At 35.1% G+C, this 27,437-nt stretch overlaps 2 protein-coding genes across 3 annotated transcripts; both read right to left on the minus strand.

Annotated features, from left to right (window-relative positions):
• Positions 1-725: 725 nt before the first annotated feature.
• LOC120078114 (AP-1 complex subunit sigma-2) lies at positions 726-3,212 on the minus strand. Its single transcript, XM_039032334.1, has 7 exons — positions 3,076-3,212; positions 1,929-2,015; positions 1,642-1,733; positions 1,428-1,536; positions 1,270-1,305; positions 1,052-1,138; positions 726-973 (listed from the first exon to the last, which is right to left on the minus strand). The coding sequence occupies exons 1-7, from the start codon at positions 3,076-3,078 to the stop codon at positions 902-904; spliced, it is 486 nt and encodes a 161-aa protein (XP_038888262.1). The 5' UTR covers positions 3,079-3,212; the 3' UTR covers positions 726-901.
• A 4,542-nt stretch (positions 3,213-7,754) lies between these two features.
• LOC120078659 (pentatricopeptide repeat-containing protein At4g38150) lies at positions 7,755-10,667 on the minus strand. Of its 2 annotated transcripts, none has more exons than XM_039032953.1 (2): positions 9,816-10,667; positions 7,755-8,152 (listed from the first exon to the last, which is right to left on the minus strand). In XM_039032953.1, exons 1-2 carry the CDS (start codon positions 10,582-10,584, stop codon positions 8,091-8,093), a joined length of 831 nt encoding a protein of 276 aa, XP_038888881.1. In that variant the 5' UTR covers positions 10,585-10,667; the 3' UTR covers positions 7,755-8,090. The 2 variants fall into 2 exon arrangements, with proteins under 2 accessions (XP_038888881.1, XP_038888880.1); XM_039032952.1 differs by having other exon boundaries at positions 9,469-10,666.
• Positions 10,668-27,437: the final 16,770 nt, after the last annotated feature.

The raw sequence follows: 27,437 nt of genomic DNA on the forward strand, positions 1-27,437 counted from the left end.
ATACTGAATGCAATGTATGTGGGTGATTTTAAAATTGCTAAAATTATTTTTGTCATGTTCGAAACACATTTATATTCACGCAAAATTAATTTTCTATTTAATTTGTGTTTGAATGCATTTATCATATCATCAAGATTAGTTTTAAATTATTAAAAGCATGTTTTAGAATGATTTTAAAAATGTCAAAAATGATATTAACCATTTTAGAATCACTTCCAAACATGTCAGTCATGGTTAGGCAAAAAGGAGTTTGTGAAAGCAAGCAGGAAGAAACGTCAGGGCAGTCTTGCTTCACGTGAAGGCTGCTGGTATGGGGGTAGGGTACGATACTAAAGGTCCTCGGACTGCTAATGCTAATGCTTTCTTTTTAGGTGCATAATCTAAGAGACCAATCCCCAAGGGAGGACAAGGGAGTAGCTCTACTCCTGCTATCTAGCTTTGAACTCGGAAGTAGTATCTCAAGTTTGCTATCCATTTCCCTGGCATCCATCCCGAGAGCGAAGCTATGCTGAAAAAGATTTCAAATTGATATCAGTCTTCTATGTTCTCACCCTCCCTGTTCCCCAGCAACTTCAAGGCAACCAAAGGGGACGTAGGGGGAGATGGAACAACGTCCAAGCTGTGATAACTCAGCAGCATCAACATGCTTCTCAGCAAAGAAAGACTGTTTCTAGCAAGCAATAACATTTGTTTTCGTGATTAACAATAGAACATCCAGGAAAATATTTCGCCAGATTGATGGAATCACTGGAAAATCAGAAAAAGCAATTTGTGTAATACTACAAATGCAACAAGCAAAAATAAGGCATTCAGTTGTTTGATACAAGTTCAGATAACATATAATTACAATACTTCAGAACAAATCAATTTCACAAAAACTGAAACATACACTCAAGTATTCCTACTTGGTGGCCTGTGCAATTATATTACTTATTGAACTAGCTTGCTCCTTTGCAGTCTCCACCAACGAATCCTACAATGGAATATCAATTGCTGTATCAGCTAAATTGAAATCATAACGAAGGTATTGCAAAGATAAAGGAGAGAGTACCTGTGCAGCTATCAATCTTGCTACTGTTTTCTTGCTTGATTCTTGGAGTTCGCCAGCAATTAGAAGCTCATCCAATATATAATAGGCCTTCAATGTTAAAAATAATAATAATAAATAAATAAACAACGTGTCCAAAGTTTCGGAGGCAAGTAATTCAGAGGCAATGAAATGCATATTAAAGAGAAGGTGGACATTTAATATAAGCAAGTAAATAATACCTTGTGAAAGTTGAAGATCAAATCCAACTCACAGACCTACAGACATAAATGGAAGATCATAAAAATGCAGAAAAGAAATGTCAGTTTAGATTGTTAACTAAAGAGGGTGCAAGAAGAATAGTCTCAAACAACTTGGAACTAAAATCGAATTCACTTACACTGCCGAAGTAACGGTCCAAAATCTCAACATAATGATGAATAATTTCAAGGATCTCTAATTCATTGTCATCCTGATCAATGCACATGCAAAAGTAAAGACTAGCATATCTGCATTCCAAGTCCAGTAGTATCATCATTCATCACATTTAGAACGGGCAACGTGGACAAAATAAAAATTTGGGTTGCAGAACACATTAATAAACCATGAAGTACCTTTTATAGACGGCTTTGAGTCCCCTCCATTCCACAAAGTTACAAAGCTTAGGGCCCCGATTTAGAATCATTCCACTAAGCTCACGGATAACCTTTTTAAAGAACATGAGCAGACACAAGCATATGCCATAATGTGGTAAGTCCAACAATAAATCTAAGTCTTATTAAAGAAAATACACTTTGAGATATGTGGAAAGCCTACAAGCTTTTGCAAATATTCTTATTGATTGGAAATTCAATGAAGCTATTAGCATTAAATTACATAATGAGGCAAATAGCTGACCTACCTTAGATCTCTCCTTCTGAGAATAAGGAGAATACCATTTTGTCAACCTTACTTTTCCTTGTCTACTTATAAGAAGCACAAAGTGAATCTGGAAGTTTACACCAACATCAGTTAGAACACCATGCAAGATATAGATTAGGCCGTCTTTGCTTTTTTGGGGAACCAAAAAGTTGAAGATATGAACACTGAACTTAAGTTGCACCAGCACAGAGGAGAACGATTGTTTTATGAGAAACCAAGCTTTTATGGAAGAAAAAAGAGAGCATGCAACAGGAAAAGCTAAAGAGCATACAAAAAACACCCAAAACCAAAGATGCCAAACACTTAAACCCTACAAAAAGGGGCTCCAGTCCAAAATTGTAAGAACTTACGGGTAATTAGCAAAAGTCTTGAGAAGAGAGCAAGAATAAGATTCAGGAATTTATGTCTGAAACACATTCACAAGCTTGAGAACAAAAGAAATGAAATAAATCGCCACTCCTCCAGTCTAGACATGGACAACAGAACACATATCTCCACAATGGTATGATATTGTCTACTTTAGGCATAAACCCTTATGTCTACTTTGTAATAAACCTTCTGGTTTTGTTTTAAGAACCACTCTAAAAGGTGCAAATATCAATGGAGATAATTATTATTACTTATATATCCATGATCATTTCCTTCCGTAACCAATATGGAACTTTGTTTGAACCTAACATTATTAGCTCAATAGAGAAGAAATAGCTCTGCCCAAGGGAGGCACAACCAAATGAGGGAGTTAGAACAGACCACGATTACAATCCCAAACCACCTAGCAAGACTAAATCCAAATCCCAAGATAAAAGAACTATTCCTGAAATTCCAGATGCTATGCAGCGACATAAACGAATGAACACGACAAATCAAACAACAAATAGAAACGAAAGTTGGGTAATTCGGATGTCAGCTAAGCAAAGATCTGAATCTTTACAACAACAAAACCACTCCAAATCAACTTAAGATCGAAACAACAATACAGAAGCAAAATAAAGAACCAATTAAACCATGCCATAAAGAAAGAGCAAACCAGATCCACGATGAGGAAGACTTAAACGCATTGAACAACGTGATTTCACCCTTGAAACAAACAAAATCCAGAAATAAATCAAAACAATGAAATCACTTACCATTTTCCTGTGAACTTTCAAAAATAAAAAATCTCAAATCCAAAATCCTCAACAAGAATTCGATCTCTCCGATCAGAGTACAGTTTCTTCTCCTCCGTCGTTCTGCTGTAGAATATAATTTCTTCAGAATTCCTACCCGCCAAAGACATCGGGCTCGAAATGGGCCCAGTTCAATTAGGCCCATTTAATTCGACTGGGCCTACAAATCGGCCTTTGGGCTTTTCGTACAAAAAAATTTAAAAGCCCAATCTCAAAGCTTTTTGGATCTAATTAATCCGTTTTACCGGGGAATCAATCGTTGACGATTAAAATTGTCTAGTCGTTGACTTTTTTATATAAAAAAAAAAACGTTGACCTTTTTCTCGTACGTGAGCGCGTGGGATTAAATTATTAAGGGAAAAGATAAAGTAGTTTCCTAACGGGCCATTAGCATCCATCTAGACTTTATTATAGTTTAAGATGTCAGATTTCAAACCCATTTTTAGAATGTTAAACAAACAATTGTGCATTAACCATTTTTAAATGTAATTTTAATAGTGCATTTAGATTGATTTACAGAAAATTTTCACAGATCGAAAAAATATCAAATTATTTATAAAAATAATAAAAAAGATATTGATAGACAATAGTAGATTTTTATCAACTTCTATCACATAATATTAATGATAGACTTCTATCAGTTTCTATATCAAAGTAGATTAAATGTTGCTAGTTTGTGTAAATAGTTTCCATTATTTTTATATTTTTGCAAATCCCCCTTGATTCACTTATAATAATTTAAAATTTAACTGTAACATTCATAAGTTCCAAATGATATTTTTCGAACAATATTTGAAGGAGAGTGTAAATTAATACATTTATGAAAGTTTAGAATTTAAAGTGATACAATCATTAATTCAAATTTTAATTGATACGAGTCCTAAAACTTAAAGGTATAAATTAGGGAAATTTTCAAATAAATAAAAATAAGCCAACTTATTTATAAATATTGTAAAATGTCGCGGTCCATGAAACACCATGATAGATTTTAATCACTAAGGGTGTGTTTGGTGTGTGATAAAAGTAGAGAGTTGAGTTGTGTTGGTAATTATTATCTGGAGAGTTAAATTATCTAGGAAGTTAAATTGACTGTGTTTGTTTGTAGAGTTGAGTTGATAATTATTGTCTGTGTTTGTTATGAGTTGGGGATCTGATGCAGTTTTTTTGTATTATATATTGAATCTTACTAACTTAACTTTATTATTTCACATATCATATAGTTTATTTTTATATAATATGGATAGTATATTTGGAATTGAAATTGTACATAGGATAATTACTTTTCATTTGATTATGATGGTGAGAATGTGATGTAGTATAGTAACATTTTTCATTTCCAAAAAAAATTCACAAAATATATGTTATTTTCGATACTTATAATATCCGTGTCATAATATAAACACAAAAATTACATGTCATGACATATGCAAAAAAAAAAAAAAAAAAAAATAGATCTGGGTCCAAACGGCAAAGATGAGGGAAGATAGAAAGAAATGAAAATAGAATCTAAAGGTTTGACGATAAAAAAAAAAAAAAAAAAAAAAAAAAAAAATCAGATCTGGATCCAACTGGCAAAGAGTGAAGAGAGAAAGAAATTAAAGTATATTGATTTTTAGGGTTAGTTTTGAGGGGATAAAAAAGAGGAGTTTTGAGTGGATAAAAAATGGTTTTAATAACCCATAGGTTTTCTTTATGGGCTTATATCCATTTATCAAACACCTCCTAAGTGATAGAAGTCTACTGCAGTTTATCCATTGATAGAAGTGACATTCCGCTATATTATTTTTCAATAGTTTTACTACTTAAAATAATTACCTTATACATTGATATTTTTCCCAAAAATTTATTTTCGATTTTGTTTTCTATTTATTTACTATTATATGATAATGGTTTGCTTTTGATTGAACTTGATTACTTGGAATTGCTTGATAGTTGTTCTGCTATTCTAATGAAATTATTCTAATGATTATATAAGATGGTCAATTCATAAAATAAACTATTAGGTCAAACATGTTAGGATTAGGACTAAATTTTTGTGCTAAAAATCATTTTTAAACAATTCTATAGCCCACCCAAATAATCCTTAATTCTTTATTTGTTTTATTGGCTTAATTTTTTTAAATGGTTGCTTTAAAAGATGTCTAAGCAAATTAAAAACCTTAAAAGGGTAACCCATTTTAATACATGAAAACTCCCTTTTAACTATAAAAAAGGCCAAATGAAAAAAAAAGCTTTTGAAAAGAAAATAAATAAATAAACAAACACAAAGGCTGACAAAACAACCCATTTAAAAAAGAATGACAAATATATATACTTTTTTAAGTGTAACAAGATGTTATCGATTTTTGACTTCTGAATTAATATTAGATTGACAAGACGACTTGATCGTTCAAGACAACAATTCAATAGTGACATTTAACGATCTATATTATCCATACGAATTAAGTTGTACTAATTGAACTATCTTGGAAACAATGGACCGCACTCAGATTCCTAAAAGATTTACAATGCTTGAAAGAGGAAGGATCTGCAAAGAGGGCAGGTAAAGTGGTTTCTTTGTAGCCAATTCTCAATACATTCTAGATGGAAAACATGGCTGCAATTATGCAGCTGGCTCACCAAATCTTCTCTGGTGAACTCCGCCAAGCAAACGGAGCAAATCTCCTCCTCCGATCCGCCACCGCGCTGCAGTTCTTTGAACCTATAAACCAGAAGTTTTACCTCACACGCTGTCTCAAGCGTCTGACACATCCTGCCCGATAGAATGCCGAACATGCTCACGATGGCTGCCTTCAGTTGAAGCAGAGGGATCAACAAACAAGTTAAGAAGACAATGGTGGCCATGGACATTGAACCTCTACATGCCAAGCCTATCATTCTGCCAAAAATAAATAAATAAACTCAAGACCAGCAGCTGCTGCTTCTTTTTCTTCTCTGTTGGTTTCTTTCTGTAACCATGGAAGAACAAGAGGCATTTATATAGTAGGAACTTGGCTTACCATAATCAGGTGGGTTGACTTCAGGCCTTGACTTTTGGAGGAATATAACCAACCAAGGATATTTGACTCATAATATATTATAGATTATGATTTTGGGAAAGGGAAGCTTAATTGTATATTGTAACGATGAGAATCTATAAAATATTGATCCATATAATACTGACCAATCTTGTTGCACCCAACAACTGAACTCTGCTAATAAATCCTCCTGCTTGTAAGGGTTCTTCACTAAAACCAACCAAATCAAACCGAATGACAAGATCTAACTGAACCAAACCAAAAATTCAGTTTTTTACTGAAATATCGGTTTGGGTTGGTTTAAGATTATAAGGAAAGTCGAAGTTTTTGGTTCGTTTTTGGATTTGAAAACCAAACCAACTGTTTATATAATATATAGATCCAAAAATTGAAAATCGAACCCAACTGAACCATATATCTAAAATTGAATATATGCCGTTCAATTCGGTTCAGCAAAATCGAATTAAACTGTGACCAGCTTGTGCAAAGAAAAGAGTTTATTATTTGTGAAGTTAAGTGTGCAGTGATGTAAATGGTTGCTTTTATGCACTTGAATTTATGTAGTTAGCGATTAATAACTAAAATGGGAAAACATCCACACGAAGCATGAACTTGAACCTTAAAATTTTGCTAACTGCAAGTATAGATCAATTGGTTAAACACAAATTATCGATTAAAAAGTAAAAGGTTCAAATCTCTACTCTCACCTAACCCACATGTTATCGAACTTCATCTAAAAAATAAAAAAAAAAAAATAATAAATAAACCCCTCAAAATTTGTGAAACGAAGATTTCATAAAATCCATTGGGTTTCTTTATTAATATTTTAGTGTGTTAGAACCATGATTCCGGCTGGAAAGGAGGGCCGGCGCCGACCCCACATTGCACTCAATACTTCATAAGTTAGTCAATGCCTCAAGTATCTAAACATCCACATGATGCCAAAATCCAAAATTTTCCATTCATATCTTAATACCACCCTTTCATTTCACTCGTAATAACAATTAACAATAAGAAAACAAGAGAATCCACCTCCCTTCCCAAGTTTTGACTAAACTTGCAGTTCAAGATAGAATAATACCGACCAAATCACCTATGCTCCTGTAAAGAAAATATATATATATCTGATGAGTTGTGCCTTAGCTTTAAAAAAAATGGGTACCTTGCAACGTGGACTTTCTTTCTCATTCTCCTCTCCAGAGCCAGATGGTGTGTCTGTTCCATATTCTTCACTCTTCTCACCTAAATTAAATATAATATAACAGGGAGTAGAGTACAGCCATGAACAGAACTCAACACAAAATCAACAATCAAGGATACTTCATGTTTTTTATTAAATCAACAATTAACTCAAAATTTTAACGGAGGAGTTACGGTAAATTTAATTATACCAACACTTAATACTCCCTTTAATCGTGGGATTAAAACTTTGTAGAAAACCTACAAGTAGAAATCAATATTAATTGGAGAAGAAATGACGTTAAAGAAGTTTGAATACAAGATCTCTTGCTCTTATGTCATGGTAAATCACCAATCAACCTATTAGGTTAAGCTTTTGGGTTAGATTGAAACACTTTGTATGTGTACAGCTCTTTATAATCAAATAAGGGAAGTCAAGCCTGATTGGAAAAAAAAATGTCAATCTCTCTATAGTCATTAGTGGTAGGAAGCAAGGAAATATTCATAACTTTACATAATTGTTGTTAAAAAAAGAATCTAAGAGGTAAATGGCAAATTTAACACATTTTCTGATGTTCAATCTTGCAAAAAATATCCATCATAAACCGTAGCTAATCTCTTCCAGGCCGATTGATCCACAGTCTTTCACAACGGTCGATGAACTTGACTGCACAAGTTTTTGTTCCCCAAACTTGACCTGCTTTTAGAGCTCATTTCAATAGTTGCATTGTTCGCTCTTCAACCAGTATTTTATTCTTCAACACAATCATTACATTCTGGCTACTGAGTTCCAATGTTTTCAACTTGTGGCTTCTTCTCAGTGATATGATTGGTATCTTCACCTACATAATCATACAGATAAACATTTACACTTGGGAGCTGCATAACCTTAGCCATATCCATAATTAACAGAATAAAAATTATGCGCCCTTATTTAATGAAAACTCCGGTTTGATCCATCATAATAATAATAACCAAATACTCTAGAAGTAATAAAGGGTACGAACTCCTACTTCTCAATCCCATAAGAAGCACCTTTGCTCGCAAATATTTAACCATAATAATTGAATTGTGATCCCTCATTGAGCATCCAAGTCAAAATCTTCACAATCAGTTATTCTTCTTGATTGAAATGTAATTAATGATGCAGTGAGAAATACAAACATAATTCTTAGTTTTTCATAACAGTGATGAATATGCTGATGCAGAAAAAAAAATTTGAGTATCATTTAAAGGCAATTTGAACCTTTTCAATCGGGTAAGCTCAAGGTGGTTTTTATCCATGTAAACTTTTACACTTCCAGCTGGTGTTGATAAGAAAAAGAAGATGAAGAGGGAGAAGAAAGAGAGGGACGGGGAACCAGCACCACTAAGTAAGATTTACACATAAGTTATTGTATGTTTATGCCTATGTGAGTGATTTTGGAAGCTTTAAATGTGTGCGCTTATCTTATTGTCCTTGGTTATTAGGTTGGGCTAGCTTTATGTTGAGTGATACTAGAAGTTGTAAACTTGTGCAGTAAGCTTGAGGTGGACCAGAGGAAATCAAAAGTCACCTAGGCAACATTATTTCCAGTGAAGATAACAAAGAGAAACGAGGGTGGGCGGAAGGCGGAAGATTATGACAAAGATGTCTACGTAATTATAAATAATAGTTAAAACCCAAAAGGTCTTTTGGCTTCAAGGACGAAGGTTTTTCGTTAGGAATCATTTTACACAAATGGAGTCCCATCCTCAAGTGGCACTCCCTTTTGTGAGCTTGGTTTCTTGGATGGCTATGTACTCTTTCATTTTTTTCCTCATTGAAAGCCTGATTTTCACCTAAAAAATAGTTAAAACCTAGAAAGCTCCTAAAAGAGTTACATGAACCACCACTTTTACAAATCACAACCATCCTTAAACGCTGATGAAGATATAAAAAATTTAATAAATTTGATTAAACTAAATAAAATATGATAAGTTGTAAAGATTGTAAAGACTAAGGTAGCAAACGATCTATTCTCCTTTTCTTCTTTTCCTTGTTTCGTACCTTTTCAATTTTGTACCCAACAATTCGCACAAGCTTAAGAAGCTATCACACGATTGAAGACAATTTGTTACAGTAAACATAACTTGAATTAGCGAAGGTTACATAAGAGGGAAAGGAAAGAAGACTTACAACTTGTAAACTACGACAACAATCTCAGAAAAATTCCTTTTTATTCTTCTTCCCAAAGACCACTTCCCAGATATGTGGTGAAAATGGAGCTCTTTTATTTAAAAGTTCTCTTAAAGCTTTCTCATTAATCAAGAACCCCTTTTGCTTCAAGGTTTCTACGACACTATGAGCTTCATCCACGCCCTTTTCATTGCATAACTCATCAATTAAGCCAACAAAAGTGTTTAGATTTGGAGAATGCCCAGATTCTAACATCTCAATACAAAAAGCTACAGCATCCTCTAATTTTTTGCATTTGTATAATCCCTGTATCAAGACACCGAAACTGAAGGCATTAGGAGGAATACCATTATTCTGCATTTTCCTGAAAATCCTAATTGCTTCATCAAGCTTCTCCGCCTTGCAAAACCCATCAACGACAGCAGTGTAAATCACAACTTCTGGAATTGTACCCTTTTCACGAATCAAAGCAAATAGCTTCATTGCTTCTTGAATAAGCCCATCTTTACAGAGTCCATCAAGCATAGCGACAGCGTTGGGAATTAGACCAGTCTCCTTCATTTTCCTGAATATCTCATCGGCTTCTGGAGGACGCTGCGGTTGCGACTGCTTCTCCTGCATTGATTCAGATAACCGAGCAGAAGAACTCTCCTCAGTCTTCTCTATACTACTACTCTGATTATCAGTGTTCAGCTTGAATCTTTCAAGAAAGCTAAAATCCTTCTGAGTTAAAGACTCATTCCTTTGCCGCGAAATCGACGCTTCATTTGCGAATCGAGAAGAGGAACCTTCCGAACGTCTATTAAAGCGTTGATTCCGATTATCATCAGGGAAAGGCGCAGATACTTCCTTATTGAAATTGGGAACTCGACGAGCTTCGCGATGATCCGGAGGAGGAGAACGCCGCTGCGGAGGGCTGGTTCTTGGCTCGGACTTTGAGAAGGCCCAATCGTCATCGATGGAATTGGAGGCAAAACAGCGAGATTGCGCCGGCGAGAGTGAGAAATTCGGCATTCGCAATGAATCGTGGAGCAGAGGAAAATCTCTTTCCCATTTCCGAATTGTTGAAGACAAAATCTTCCAAACTCGAAGACGAGATTGAAATTGAAACGCCATAAGAATCTTGAGCCAAGAAATTATGAAGAGATTGCTATAAGACGAAAAATGATGGAAGACGATGAAAGGTGATATGGGAGTTAGGGTTTTAGAGGGGACATTTTGGGAAAATTCCACAAAATGACCTGAAACCCAAAGACTTTTCTATCAATGATCTCTTTCTAAAAACTTTTCTAGTACTAACCTTTTTCCCATGCAAAAATTTAAAATTACCCCTAGTTTTTAAAAAATCTCTCTCTCCCTCCATTTCGTTTATTTCTTGATAGTTGAGAGAATATGAAGCGAGCATTTAGATATTACCGAGCGATCAGATAGAGATTACTAAGCGATTGTATAGAGAATACTACGCGATCATTTAGCTAACTGTTACGTGATCGTTTAGACATCTGTTATGCGATCGTTTAGTTAACTGTTACGCGATCGTCTAGATATCCATTATACGATTGTTTGGCTAACTGTTACGCGATTGTTTAGTCTTCGTTATACGATCATTTAGATATCTATTATGCAATTATTTAGATATCTGTTAAGTAATCATTTAGTTTTTGTTATACGATCGTTTGGTTGACTATTACGCGATCGTGTAGATATATGTTTATGCCATCGTTTAGTTTTTATTACGCAATCGTTTAGATATCTGTTATGCGATCGTTTAGTTTTTGTTATACGATCGTTTAGGTTTTGTTATGCGATCGTTTAGATTTTGTTATGGGATCGTTTAGTTTTTGTTATGCGATCGTTTAGATAAATTTGTGCTAAATTTGTATAATACAATTGGTGTTGTATATTTATCTAAGCAAATAAATATCTAAATGATCGTTTAGATAAATTTGTGTTAAAATTACATATTGTACAATATAATTGGTGCTAAAATTACATATTGTATAGTATAAATTTGTACAGTATAATTGGTATTGTACAGAAAAAACGAAGCGAAAATTACATACTGTTTAGTCTAGATGGGCCAGTGTCAGATGTTACCAATGTTTGTCTGCACGTTTTCTTGTTATGTCCTCTCTGACTACATCGTGTACACCTGTGTATTTGTCGTGGATCCTCTCCAATTGAAGGTATCCTGACGGTTTAACGTCGACCTACACTTGCTACCTTTTTCGATGGTAGAATTGGTTCAAAATCTCCAACATCTCCAACCCATTCTTGACTGTGTTCGACTGGGAAGATTCTCGAGGCAATTAAACTCTATACATGTACATATCCATGAACGAAGATCAACCAACCCCACCAAATATCCGTCGTCCACATTAATTATATGCATATCTATCGAAGAAACGCGATATGTTCTAGACATCAATTCTGATTCCTTAAGAATACTCATTGTGTAATCAGTTACAATTTTTATGCATGCCATTGCATGTGTACGTTGGATATAGAACCAACCTTATAGCCACTCGCGGATATGCTCTAATGCTTTGTGATTGGTAGTTCTCGGACATCTTTCAACACTCCATTGAGGAATTCTACTATATTTATCATCATATTGTCATACCTACAATGGACTTGATAAACCCTTGCCCATCGTTGTAATCCAACCTCCTCAAGATAGACCGTCACACCAAGATATTGATAGAACTCAGCCCAATACATCTAAAAGTCAGACATTCTATAAGCTTTCACTGCTAGGTAAAAGTGTGGGATTATGTCTTTATTCTTGAATTTGTTCACCAAATTGTTGCGAATATAGTATATACACAATGCATGAAATGCATCAGGGAATATCTTTGCAACAACCTTTGCATTGAGATGTGACGATATGATATAATCACTAGATTGGGAACGTCTCCTATCGAAGCCTTCAAATGAGTCATGAACCAAGTCCGTGATGCATCATTCTCACCATCTACAATACTGAAGGCGATAGGATATATGTTGTTATTTCCATCAATACACATTGTTATTAACAACATACCTTTGTATTTCTCATGCAAATGTGTCCCATCAACAATGATTACTGGGCGGATGCAGTTTAGAAAACCTCTGATACACAGACCAAGTGCCATGAAGATGAACTTAAAGTATTGTCCGTCCTCTACTTCAACCTCAAATATGGTACCTCGATTTGCAAGCTTAAGTGCCTCACCATATGCCCTAACAATAGCATATGATCCATCTAGTGACCCTCGTGCATACACCAACCCGTACTCTCTAGCGCGATAAGCCCGTCCGTAGGTAATGTTCACTCTATAATCGCGTCGGACGTCCTCAATTATATCCCTTGGACGGTAGGTTCGACCAACTTGTTCGTATTTGGACTTGATTATGTGTCCAATAACCCAACTTTTTGCTTGTCGATGATTACCAGTTTTCATTTCAAGAGAATATGTATGTTCCTTGGGATATTTCGTCACTTTGAATGAATCACTTTCTTTCATTTTTCCTCCACTTGCATTCCTCCATCGAACACTGGATAGTTAGTAAGCTCTTTTTTGACTTTTTTATACGATAGTCAAAGTTCTTTCTTATTGCAAGCATCGATAATTTAACTGACAAGTCATATTTCGAAAAAAAAAATTGACCGACCTTTATATCCTCGTCATTCAGACAGTCATGAAGTATTGTGATGAGGTTGTCATATGATGGGCCTCTGATGGTCTGGGTATATCAACAAATGGTTCGGTTGGAACGGTGGAATGCATTAAAACCGAAGGCATCACAATTGGTGAAACGGGAGTAGGTGGGGTTGGAACATGGATGTTAGATGTTGGAGAAATTTGTAGACCTGAAGATTGTCCATATCCATGTTCAGTATTGAATTATGAAGTACATTTGGGTTCACGTTCCGACCAAACTAAACCAAGCTTCACTTCGGTCATCCCCCAAGTTACATGGTTTAATATGATCATCAAGTGAAGACATGATATGAATTGGATTGGGTTGATCGGTTGGATTACAATGCTGGTACATATTGTCCATGTGTACTCCATGATTTTCACAAGGTGTAACTAATACAAATAACAGCATTCGAGATGCCTCACTGCCTTCTAAAAAGAAGCTAAGATCTTCATCGTCGATTATGTCAATTGGAGGAGTCGGGACCAATAGATTGTAGCAAAATTTGATGTGTATATCAAACATATCTAGATCGATATTCAGTCGTTGGTGCATCATACTCACTAATTCACCTACTGTTATATCATTTCTGACTTTTAGAACTTTCATATGATTGCTAACAATATTTCTTCTGGACTCATTCCAATCCCCACCAAATCGTACAAAGATACGAAGTAGCGTCATTGATCTACAATGGGATAAACAAATCATTGATAAGTGAACGATTGTTTATACATTATTATGCGATCGTGTATAAATTACTATGCGATAGTGTATAAATTACTACACAATTGTTTATAATTTACTATGCGATTGTGTATAAACTACTACACGATCGTGTAGTAAACGATTGCATAGTAATGTATAAACAATCACATAGTAATGTATAAACGATCGCATAATAATATATAAACGATCGCATAGTAATGTATAAACGATCGTATTGTATAAATTACTACACAATCATTTATAATTTACTATGCGATCATGTATAAATTACTATGCGATCATGATAAAATACTATGCGATCGTGTATAAATTACTAGACGATCGTGTAGTAAACGATTGCATAGTAATGTATAAACGATCGCATAGTAATGTACAAACGATCGCATAGTAATGTATGATCATATTGTAATTTAATGTTAAACGACATTTATATTGTAATTAACAATTGTGTATATATTACTACATGATCGTTTATAATTTACTAAACGATCGTGTATAAATTACTATATGATCGTTTATAATTTACTATACGATCATATTATATTTTTGAACGATCGTATAATAATTTATACACGATCACATAGTAAACGATTGCATAGTAATGTATAAACGATTGCATAGCAATGTACAAACGACCACATAGGAATGTATAAACGATCACATAGTAATGTATAAACGATCATCCAGTAATTTAATGCTAAACGACACTTATTATGAAAGCGATCTAAGAGAAGAAATCGTACATTGAATGAAGGGCTGAAGAAACCGTTGAAGGAAGAAGAAATGTGGACTGAATCTGACGATGAAAGCGATCAACGAAAATGTTAGGCTGAAACTTTGAGAGAAAGCTACGAGAGAATAATGAGGGAATTTCATGGGGAGTTTAATGACAGAAAGTGAATAATGAGAGTGACTTTTCATTCTCTTCAATGCTATTGGAAGAATATTAGTTGGGAATAAATGTTTTGGTGGAATATTGGTGGTGTATTAAATGCACATTAAATGAAGGGCTGAAGAAATCGTTGAAGGAAGAAGAAATGTAGTGCGGTCTGAAGGCTTTTTAAAACTGGGGGTAATTTTGGAATTTCGCATGGGTAAAAGATCAGTGGTAGAAAAATTTTTAGGAAGAGGTCATTGGTAGAAATTTTTTTTGGGTTTTGGGTCATTTTGTGAAATTTTCCGATAACAAAATTCCATCAAAACATTTATTGATTAAATTACACTAGTTTCAAGGGAAATAAAAAAAATAATAAATAAAAGTTAATGATTAAATTACAAATTGAGTCCCAAGTGACTATTCAGTGAAAAATCGTACAAAAATATAAATATTGAATTCATAAAAGTATTAATTTCTCTTTTTTAATTAAACTTATAAATTGATATAAGTTAATTAAAAAAAAATCTCAACAATAAATTAGTTGAGCTACCTTTATTAGGAGTATAATTAAATATCGTTAATGTATTCTTCCTACTCCTTCAAATGTCATATTAATAATGGACCATGAAATGATGCATTTATAATTTTCAAATAACACCTTAATTATTGAAAGTCCTATTTCGCTTATAAAAATTTAAGAGTTATAATGATAAAATTACAAGTCTGACACAATGTTTATCTAAATAAAATATAATAGAAGATTTAAATAGATAAAAATTTAAAATTTAAATGAATATAATTATTAATTTATAGCTTAAATTAATAAAAGACAAATGGTATAAAAATGATTGTCCCCTACTATGGTTGCAACTTGCAAGAAAATTGCCTTGTTTGTAGAAAATCATAATTCATCAAATATGTTTTAGCAGAAACTTGAATCCTGTTTTTAAAACTATTTTCAAAATTTGTGATCTAAAGCGTGTAATTTTTTAAAACAACATTTAGAAATACGATACAACATGTTATAAATTCAATTAATTTTTTTTTTAAAAAAATATGTGTATTAAGTAATATATTATAAATTATATAATATTACAGAATTATAATTATATACATTTTTCTAAATATAAATCATATTCATATCGTTTTTGTTTTCAAATTCTCTGCCAAACAGATCTAAAAAATGTTACTTTCAAATTCACACTTATCATAAAATTCAAAAACAACTTTAAAAAATGAAATTCGAATGTCTGTCAAATATTTATGATAAATTCAATAAGGCCACGTTTATCATGTCGTAATAAAAAGTGGTGTAATGATTTGAATCGCAAACGTAATTCGATTGTTTTTTATATCGTTGACTTAGAATTATAAAGGAAAATTATTTTAAATGACAAAACTGCTGAAAATATTTACAAATATACTAGAATAACACAATTTATTTGTGATAAACCGCACTATCATGACACAGATAGTAGTTTATCGCGGTCCATCACAGATAAATAGTAAAATTTTGCTATATCATGTAAGTAAATAGTTTGGTTTATTTTGTATATATGAAAATAGCTCAATTATAAATCTGTCACATTTACCATTATCGTTACTATTACCACTAGATATAGGATAGGGGTAACACTAATGGTAACGATAATAGTAACACAATGAATAATGTTGGGTTGTGTGTCCTAAAACTTACAGTTTGTAAAGTTAAAACACATTCTATTATCAATAAAGATGTTATTCAACATTTATTCAATAAAGTTATTATTGAATCTTTAAATTGCATTCATACAATCTAACAATAAACAAAGATCCATGACTATTACATGAATACTTGAACTTTATGTAGAGACATAAAGATGGATCAAGTTTGACTAAATAGCCAAAATGGTCTATAGTATACGAATAAGGTTGAGTGCCTTATTCTGGTAACACTATTGGATGCGGCCTACTATGTAATGATTACAAGTTGTTGTAAAGGTGCTACAAACGAAGTGATCCTGATTCGTTCATGTATTGACATGAGGAGTGGGGGCGTCCTATGCAATGAGTTTGCATAAGATCGGATCGAGAAATCAGTCACTCTTACTTTATAAATGTTGTTTACTATTTAAGACTCACTATTTCGCTTAGATGACTTAGGTAACTCGATTTTAATCCTGAGCTAACTATGAACTCCTGTTTACTCAGGTCTATCCTTAGATTTGCATAGGTGAGAATTGACTCAACAGCACTGGCTCAATAAGCCTCCCATTTCAGGGGTAAGACCGGATAGATAATTGGGGACATAGGGTGCAAGACAGAATTCACGCCTATCCGATTTAGGGATAGGAGAAAAGTTATTCTCTTAAGTACTGAATCTAGGTCTTGAAGAAGGGGTCCCACCCTCTCATCGACTTAAGAGGGATCCGATTTAGTGATTGGATCATAAACCAATTGTTCATTAGAGGATCAGTGGAACTTAAGGAGCAAGACGTAATATCAAGGGTAAAACAGCATATTGACCCAGCCGTTATTACGAACAACCTGTGAAGAGTCGACTTACTGGTTATGGTTAAATCATGTGGACACAAATACATCTACAGTGAAAAGAGTACAACTATCGAGCTATAGTAGTGTGGCTTGATGGTTAACGAATACTGATTAATTTGGTCCAAAGAGTTTTAGCCAATTAATCTTAAATCATTGGAGCTCATGATCTGTAGGTCCATAAGGTCCCTCTACTAGCTCGTAAAACATGAACACCTTGAATTATTAAATTGAGTGAATTTGGAATGATATGATCAATTTGAATTGTTCAAATTGAATTTCAATTTGAAAATGTTTAAATTGAAATTAGGGTTTGAATTTGAATAGGTTCAAATTCAAATTGAAGTTTGTATAATTATATATGATATAATTAACGTTTAATTTATTGAAGTTAAACGAAATTGAAGATTTTATAATATTTAAATAATGATTTAAATATTAATTACATGAATAAGATTCATGTTGAAAATTAGATGTGTGATTAATTTAATATTTGATATTAAATTAATTAATTAATTATATTTAATCAATTATAAATTTAAAATTAATTCCAATTTTAATTCAATTGAGAAATTGGATTTTGATTTAATTAAATTATGAATTGATTAAATCAGGTTTTAATTAATTTAGAATTAATTGAAATTGGAAATTGAAAATTTGGAAAAATAGAGAAAGTGGGTTTTCCCCACATTTCCTCCAAGTGGGAGGTGTCTCCATCACTTCAATCCACAAATCCCACTTGGGATAGCAACTTGGAGATGGCATGAAAATGCTTGTTGAGTGCTTGCATGGGAGAAGTGAATAAAACTCATGAATTTTGAGTTTTAATTATAATGAAGCTAAAGAAAAGTTCTTCTGCACTCATCTTCTTCTTCCTCTCAAACCCAGGAAAATAACTTCACAAATTCACTCAAATTCGAGTTCCACCACTCCAATTCAAGGCTGAGAATAGTAGAGAAGATCTCTTGGTGGTTCACTAACAATTTGGAGTTGAATTAATGAGAAGAGCAGCTTGGATTCGAGAGAATTCATCAAATGTATAGAAACTTGAAACTCACTTTTGATTTTCTGAAATATCATGCTTTAGAACTCAAATTAAATGTAATTAGAGTACTTATTGATTATGTTTCTTCTATTGCATGCTTGTGTATTCCATCAGTTGGTATCAGAGCGTGATTTAAGCGCTCAATTAGTGTTAATTTGAGTTTTGGTGGGTGAATTTCTGATATTGCATGTTTTGGACTGATATGGACGGTTTTCCAGCTTTGCTATTAGATTTCTTTTTTATTTTCAAGTTAAATTTGTAATTGGCTATTGACTGATGAGCTTATTTGTGTGCTCTGGAGTATGTAATTTATTTGAAGTCATTAGAGTCCAAATTAGGCCGTAATTTGGAGATTGAAGCAAGCAAGGTCGAAGATAAAATTCTGTAGAACTGCTTCTATCCAGGCAGCATTGCAACACTGCCCTTGAGCATTGCAACGTTGTTCTTCGTGGTTACCCAGATCATGGTGATTTTCCCGCAGCGTCGCAATGCTAGGATGCAGCGTTACGAAGCTATTCATCCTAGCCCATCGAGCAAGCGAGTTTTTCAACCGAGCGTCGAGCGTCGTGCAATGAGTTGGAACGGCCGAGCAGCGAGGATTGAGGACTGAACTAGTTTGTTGAGCGAGGACGAATGAAGAGGGTCGATTCGATTGATTTTCTCCAGATTCGGTCTGGTTCAGCCCAATCTAGTCCGATTTAACCATCTTTGGACCGGTTCCACCCATTTTGATGCCTTAGAGGTCCAGTTCGAATGGTTCGAGCAGTTTTACACCAATTTAAAGTTGTTTTTGGACCGATTTTGTAATAATTATTTATTATACTTCCTTAAAATACCAAAATTGAGCCATATTAGTATTATTTAAATAGTTATGCATGTTATGTATGTTGTATTTAATTTTAAATATGTTTGTGCATATCGTATGCCATTTAGATTTAAAATCCCACATAGGAAGCATGTTACATGCATTATATATATGTTATAAATTGTTATAATGTATAGAATGCATGTTTAGGATTTCAGTTATTTAATATAACTGTTATATTAAATTGGAATGCCTTGATGTATGTTATGGATGTAATAGCATGTCTAATTTTTATAAGTTTTTATAAAATTGAACTAGACATTAAAATCCATAACAAATATAAGTTGCATGCTCATGTAGGTTAATCACCCGTTTTAACAAGTTAAAATAGGTCGACATTTTGTAAAACGTAGTTACAAACTCAACCAGTATATAATCCTGTCCAAGGCTGAAGTACTTAAGTTGACGGTCTACCGAACACCTCCTACCTGGGGATTATGGCCGAATAATTTAGCGTTGTTAACCGGTTTTATAAGTATACATGAGCGGTGTGAGGTAATAAAACTGTTTATCACCTAGACATTGTAGGTTTAAATTCATTTATAAGTGTTATACTTAGATAAACCACATAGACTTAAGGTTGTTTAATTAGCTGAAATGAACCTAAGTATAAATATACCCAAATTAATAGTAGAACACTTCAGGGAGTTTAATAACATATATGATAAAGTTATTAGTACACTTCAATGGGAGATTAATAACATATACGATACGTTATTATTAGCTCTCATGTCCCTAAGAGTTCACAATCGAGATTTAAGTGGTACTTCGTGCACCTTGGGAGTGACCTCCATTCGGAAAGTATTTGCATAAATCAAGATTTAGGTGAATAAGGGGAAGTCGTTCAAATAAAAATCAAGTATGTGATACATTGATTTCTATTGGAGTTGATGCCCTTAAGTCTCGTGTCCTGTAGTTTGTAAACAGTATATACGAACATCTGTGATTGTTAATATATGATATTTACTTCACATCTTGTTGTTTTGCTCGGTTATTTATTTTATTTTATTTACCACAAACCAATATACATAAAATCCCTGGTTATTTGTATGTGACTCAAGCATGTATGTGGTGACATACAAGTGGATCATGTCTTGAGTAATAACCAAAATGGTCTGTAGTATATGGATATAGGAGGGAAACCTTATCCTGGTAATGCTACGGATGCGGCCCACTTTGTAGAATGGTCACAAGTGTTGTGACTTGCCATAGATGATCTGATCCTGATCATTCATGTTGGGGACATGCGAGTGGGGGCGTCTTATACAAAGAGTTTATATAAGACCTGACCACTGAATGTGTAATGATCTCGTTAATATAACACCGTTCATGACAGAGACTTCACTTCACTAGGATGACCATCAGGTAAACATGACTCAAATCCTGAGTGAGTTGGGAACTCTTGTCATTGAGGGTGGTCTTTTGATTTGTATGGTGTGAGTGGCCAAGTCACCGATTCAAACCTACCATTTTGAGGATACGTCTGATTTGGAGCTGAGAACTCAACTACACAAGATGGAATTCACTTCTTCCCGAGGCAGAGTAAGTAGATAGATGGCTCCCTTAAGGGCTGATTCGGGGCTTGAACGATGTGGCACCACACACCTTCTCTTGGTTCGAGAGGTGTTCACACAATAGTTCGACTATGTTGTATGTTCATTAGAGAAATCAGTGTACTTAAGGAGTGAGATGTAATTATCAGGGCAAAAACGATAAATTGGCTCAGTTGTACTTACGAGATCTGTGAAGGATCAATCGTACTCATGATGGTTATATCTAATGGGCACAAAAATATATCTGTGGTAAGAAGAGTTCAGCTGTTGTGTCTTCGTGGAATCACTAACAGTTAACGGATGGTGAGTCTCTGGCTAAAGAGTTTAGTTAGCTATTCACGTACCGTTGAGCTTCGAGCCATAGGTCCATTAGGTCACCTGGGTAGCTTGGATAAAGTCGAGAACCAGTGTTTGGTTAATTTGAAATGTTCAAATTGACAAGAGGAAGTTCAATTAATTGGACTGGTTAATATAGTGTATATAATTGGCTAAATATATGATATACATTATTTTGGAGGAAATTAGATATAAATATGATTTATATCAAGTAGAGGAAAAATACTATAGTAGATATATGATATCAAACTATAGGATATAAATATAATATGGTTATATTTATTAATTAAATTAATTGATTAATTATTTAATCATTAACCAATTAATTCACGTTTGAATGTGGGATCATGGGGCTGCGAAGGTTAAGGTAACCGGCAGGTTAAAGTATGGAAATCGTTTTCATTTTGAGAAAATAATTCAGTCGTGTTTTTTGATCACCTGCACCCAAAAGAAACCATGAAAGAGCGATCGTGAGAGCCTATACGATAGAATCTCATTTGTCTAAACGATCGTCTAGTTCACGCGTTCCCTAAATGATCGTATACCACTTTCCTAAACGATTGTCCAGTTTTTCCTAAATGATCGTGTAGTTCTACTATACGATAAGCGTCTTTGCTATACGATAGCAGAGTTCTTCTCGTGCGCGCTTATCGTCTACATGAAATCTTCTCCTCCGTCCTCTACCAAACTCACTAGAGCCCACTCTTTGGGTTTTTTGACGCCGAGGATACTCGGGTTTCCCTTGTGGTGGTGTTATCCCTACGGCCTTGTTCGTTTTCGTTCAGATTGTGTAGTAACTGTCGACAGACTCGCCGGGTGATGGTAGATCGGTGGGAGTTTTCCGCTGTTGTAGGATCACTCATACGAAGATAGTTTTCCTCTGGTATGAACCCTTTTCTCTATGTTTTATCGTATTCTGAGCATACCGTTGATGAGTTTAATATGCATAACTGTTAGTATGGAATGTATATCGTTTGTGTTCCGGTCACTGTGAAATCGGAACGATCTAAGCCTGCTCATGGAACTCTCGGTATGAGATCCTTCCAACTTTCACGTCCCCATAAAATTCACACCATGAGATTCACATGATGCTTTGTGTCACCCTGGGAATGACCTCCATTTGGAAAGTGTTTGTATGAGTCAAGAGCAATGTGAACGGGGGAAGTAGTTCATAGTAAGTGGGTGAAGGATATGTGTCAACGTATCCTACAGTCTTTTTCGTTAGTTTGGACCGTGAGATTCCTATGTTATGCCTATTGGTTTGCTTTAGGCGGCCCTTGCTAGTCGTTTAACGATGGTTATCTTCTTGGAGGGTTGTAACATAAGATTCAGAACAAATCAAACTCCAGAAATAGATAGGATTTCATAGGTCCATTCCCAACTTTGACTCTCCATTTTGGTAGCATCGTTGGGCTGACCTCTAAGGTCTGAAAACGGAGGGTTACACTTACAAAATTACTAAAGAGTTAGTAATTTGTTATTAAAACGGTAACTAAACGACTATAGGAATAAGAGTTATTCTGAAGATAGTGTTTGGTCAAAATTGTTTTGTTTTAGTGAAGGAGTATTTGACTGCCCCTCGGTAGTGAAGGAAATCATGCACGAGGATTTCCATGAGCAGCGGAAATATCATTCCAAATTACAATCATATATGAATTTTACAATTATAGTCATAAACAAAAACATACAGTTATGCATTCATTACATAAATTACAGCATGATAATACAAATGATCAAAGAGAAATGCTACACACATTTGTAGACTCATCGCCAAGCACCTTAATCACGAACGTTCGAACACAGCAACACAGCAACCTCGAACACTCGTCCAACATGACTACTACACTGCACGAACACTGCGCACTCGAACTCAGCGATCGCCTCGGTCACGAACACCTCGAACAACATGAACGATCTCCACAGAACCTCGACGGTGTCGAGTTGAATATGCACCAACAAGAAGGCTACCTTGGTATTCTCGATGTGAGAATCCAGAGGGTGGGCTTTGTGTGGACTTAGTTTGAGGCAGAAGACGGAGGAAACAACAATTGTGTAAACGATTGAGCAAGTGGGAGATGGCTAAACCTATCGTATAGGTCTATGCCCAATCATTTAGCAAAAGCTAAGCGATCGTCTAGCAAAAGTTAAGCGATCGTTTAGCTCATCGCTTAGCTGCGTGTCTGTCACCTACAAACACTACACGATCGTTTAGCTAGTTCTAAGTTGTCGCTTAGTAAATCCTATTTACTTGGCAACTTCCGTGAGAAATTTCGAGAGAGAAAAATCTCAAATTCACAAAATTTAACATTACTAAAATTAGGAAAACATTTTTCCTTTTATCTCACAGTTACCATGAATCCACCAATAACCTCTCACTCAATTTGTTATTAGAGAAAAAGAGTTAATTATCCAATAATTAATATAAATATAAATGATAACCAACTTATCATACTATATTCATAACCTGTAGTTTTAATATTTCATCTCATGAAACATACAAACCATAACTCTTTTTCTATTCCACGGTACTTAATGTAAATCTCATTTACATTAATCCTCCACTAGATGTATCTCATACATCATATTGATTTATATAATTGAATTACCTCTTCTCAATTTGAACATTTCAAATCAACACCAAGAACTGATCATCAACTGAATCCATTGAGATACCAAGGGGACCTCATGGACTTGTAGCTCGAAACTCCAACGGTACGTGAATAACTGACTAAACTCTTTAGTCACGGGAACCACCATCTGTTAACTTCCAGGCACTCTACTAAAGACCTACAGTTGAACTCTCCTTACTACAGATATATTATGTGTCCATCTTAACCAATCAGCAGTGCGGCAACCCTTCACAAATCGCTCGTAAGTACAGTTGAGCCAATAACCATTATGTCCCTGTAGTTACATCTAACTTCTTAAGTACTACTGATTCCTCTAATGAACATAAGTCATAGTCCTACTATGACTGAGTCCCCTCTTCTAAAGAGAAGTTGTGGCCACTATGTTTAAGACCTGGAATCAACTCTTAAGGGAGCAATCTCTTTACTTATCCCTACTTCGGGAAAGAAATGAATTCCATCTTATGGATTGAGTTCCCAACTCCCAGATCAGACAAGTCCTCAAAAAGGTAGGCATATTGAGTTGGCAATCTGGCCACCCTCACCCATACTAATCAAAGAACCGCCCTCAAAGGCAGGAGTTTCCAAAACAATCAGGATTGGGGTCGTGTCACCTATGGTCATTTAGGTGAGATGTAAGTCTCTAGTATTTGATGCGTGGAAATTGGAAGTCAATTTTACTCGACAACCAAATCCCATAGACGCATTATGCGATGCATGTTCCTAAGATATGCGTTGATGGTCATGCATTGGAATGAAAATTGCGTTAACGAATGTATATGATGACCATGCGTCCTGCCACAAGTTTTCTTGCGTTCACGCCAAGTATAACATGAACGCAAGTTTCTTGGGTAATTCGAGGTCGAACACAGGGACTTGTAACTATATTTTTGCGGTGATTGTGCATTCGGCGGTTGAATAAAAGATGGAGGGGATATTGCTACGTTAATCCTACTTCTACTTCTATCTAACAAACAACGCAATGAGAATATGCATGAAAGGTAGAGATGCGACAAACATTGACATGAAATAAATGTGTGGGAAAATGGATAAAATGCGGAGATGTTTTCATTGAAAAATTTAAGAGTGATCACAAGGGCAACCCTAGTTAACGCAAACTAATGCGATCATGCAATACTCATACAATAGTAAACCACTTCTCGGTGCTAAGGCTTCTAATGCTAGAACGCATGCAATGTATGTGAAGAGGTGTCTATAAGGCCTACACATAAGCTTCTAATTCTTGTTTATGCGATGATACACAAATAAGGTGACCACATATCATAATTCCTATACCTAGGGTGCATGCGATGCAGTGTTGACAACAGAGCTATGTCCCTATCTCTTGCTTATACCAATCTAATCTCGCTCTCTCGAGTCTAGATTCTAACCTAGCTCTCTCGAGTCTTTAGGTTCTTTCTTTAGACTCTCTCTCGAGTAGCTCTAAAGAGGTGTTGGGCATAACATAAGATAAGACAAACGCATGAACTTGGTTGACGCAAGGTTGTTACTATCCCTAGTGAACAATGCATATATTAATTAATGCGACTAACCACTTACCCTCTCAGGCAGTTGATTGTTACTGACTTCACTCATAGACAAGCAATGTGTTAGCCTATAGACAGGCATTGCAGCAGCTTCACACTAAGAAAAAAAGGTTACTCACATACTCGCGCAACGCATACCTCTTGGTAGTTTGCTACATGCTTCATATCCCTAATCCACATGACTAAGTATGCAATACCTAAGCAATCCCACTAAGTGTTGCAATGAAAGTAAATATGCTAAGCAAGAAGATGGAGATGAAGTCGAAGGAAAAGAGAAATGCATTGCAAACACATTGTATTAATTTCTTAATTCCAAAATGTTATACAATATAATATGAGAAAAGAAAGGAAAAGAAATGACCGGAGATTTACTTCCAGCGGATGTGCGTCAAGGCTGCCAGTGGTGCCATGGCTGGGCAGAGGAGTTGACTCTCTCGAGATCTAACTCCGATTGAAGGCTTCAGTCGTCACTCAGAATGGATGAAGGAGGTGAAAAACTCTCAGGCGTTTTCTCACGCATTTTGTCTGGATCGCGGGAAAAATCCCCGGTTGAGGGACAATCTCCGAATCCAAGGATCCTCCCCGGATAATCTGAATTTCTACTCATCGACTTCTATTTATAGAGTTTGAATCGCCGACAACATTAATTGGACTGCTCTAAGTCTGACGTTCGGCGCGTTAGTCCTTTCTGAACCTCTGCCACCAACGGTGTGGTAGGTGAAATGTCAGCATCAGCTTTGGATTTTCTCAAGGTAAATGCGTTGATGCGTTGATGCATTCATTTCATCAACTTTGCGGTTGGATCCTATTAGAATGTATTGTCACGTAAGCCGCAGTCATTCAATGGGCCGTATTTCACTTAACACTGCCAACTCTACTATGATGGGCCGCAATCGCTTGACGAAGGCCAATTTTCCATGCGATGGACAACATACGGGCTAAATTACCGCAAATATCCATGCGTTGAATCGATCCAGTTTGGCTTCTGCGATGGAGTGTTTCTCTGCATGTGGTCGTCTATGCAATGGTTCCGGTTTCCGCATTTGCGTTCATTTCCTGCATTGGCTACAAGAAATAGACACATTTGAACGCATAATTAATACCAAAGTTAATGGGGTTAGCTGAGATTCGACTGCTGATCGACCGCAACTCTTTTTTCTCTCATGAATTCCTAGTGAATCGACGCAATTTCTGCCTAACAAAAACCTTATAATTCTAAGAAAGATAAAGGACTAATATGCATATTGCATAGTCTGCCACATCCCCCTGTTACGATAACCACACCTCGACACAACTTAAATCAGTGCATAGTCGCATCGCGTTTTCAGACCGTTAAACAAATTGTATGATCACACTCACCATCTACGCTTGATCGATTCTTTCCTTATGGGAGACAATCTTCAATAAAGAATATAATTTACACCACTTTGACCTCACTGATAATTATCTCCTCCACTTTGGCCGCTTTCTTTAAAAAGATCTTTCTAAAGTTTAATCCGGCAAGCTTACTCAAAAAAAATTTATTCACATTCACCGCAATTTTGTGTTTGGGCTTTCTAGATTTGCGTTCATACAAAAAAAAGTACGTCAAAACTTTGTGATTGACATTACAAAATGCGGGTTGAACCTGGTTTATTGCCTATCGTTTTGGCTTACACCCTAGTGTGTCATGCGAAGTATCCAACTTTCGGTTGCGTTTCCAATATTCAAACTAACTTTTATCTCGGTTTTGTTTTGGCTTGTTGCTGGACAGAAGAGAAGTTACCTAATTGCGCTGATTCTGGGCGACTTGCCTTGTTGTTTTATCCTTGCCCCCACGTTTGGTCATGCCGACATGCCACACTTCGGAGCAAAGTTGTCTTTCATAGCTTAACTCTATCAAACATGGTGTATCCCCATTGCGTTGACAGTGAAGTTATTATTCCCAAAAATAATCTCACTTCAAACCTTTTTTTTTCAATGATCCAATATAATTGAACTCAATTCTTCGAGACCGCTGCCACCCCAAACTTAGAGGTTTGTAGCGTGTTCTCACCGCAAGCTTAAAACCAAAATTACAAGAATGCGATAATAAATGTTTGAACACAGGTTTACGCAAATAAACTTAAGACTTTTCAAAATTTTAGAAAGCTAATAAAAGTAAAAGAAGGCCTTGCGCTGATTAGTTAGAAAAATGC

The sequence above is a fragment of the Benincasa hispida genome, chromosome 5 (assembly GCF_009727055.1).
Source record: "Benincasa hispida cultivar B227 chromosome 5, ASM972705v1, whole genome shotgun sequence".
NCBI classification, from domain to species: domain Eukaryota; kingdom Viridiplantae; phylum Streptophyta; class Magnoliopsida; order Cucurbitales; family Cucurbitaceae; genus Benincasa; species Benincasa hispida.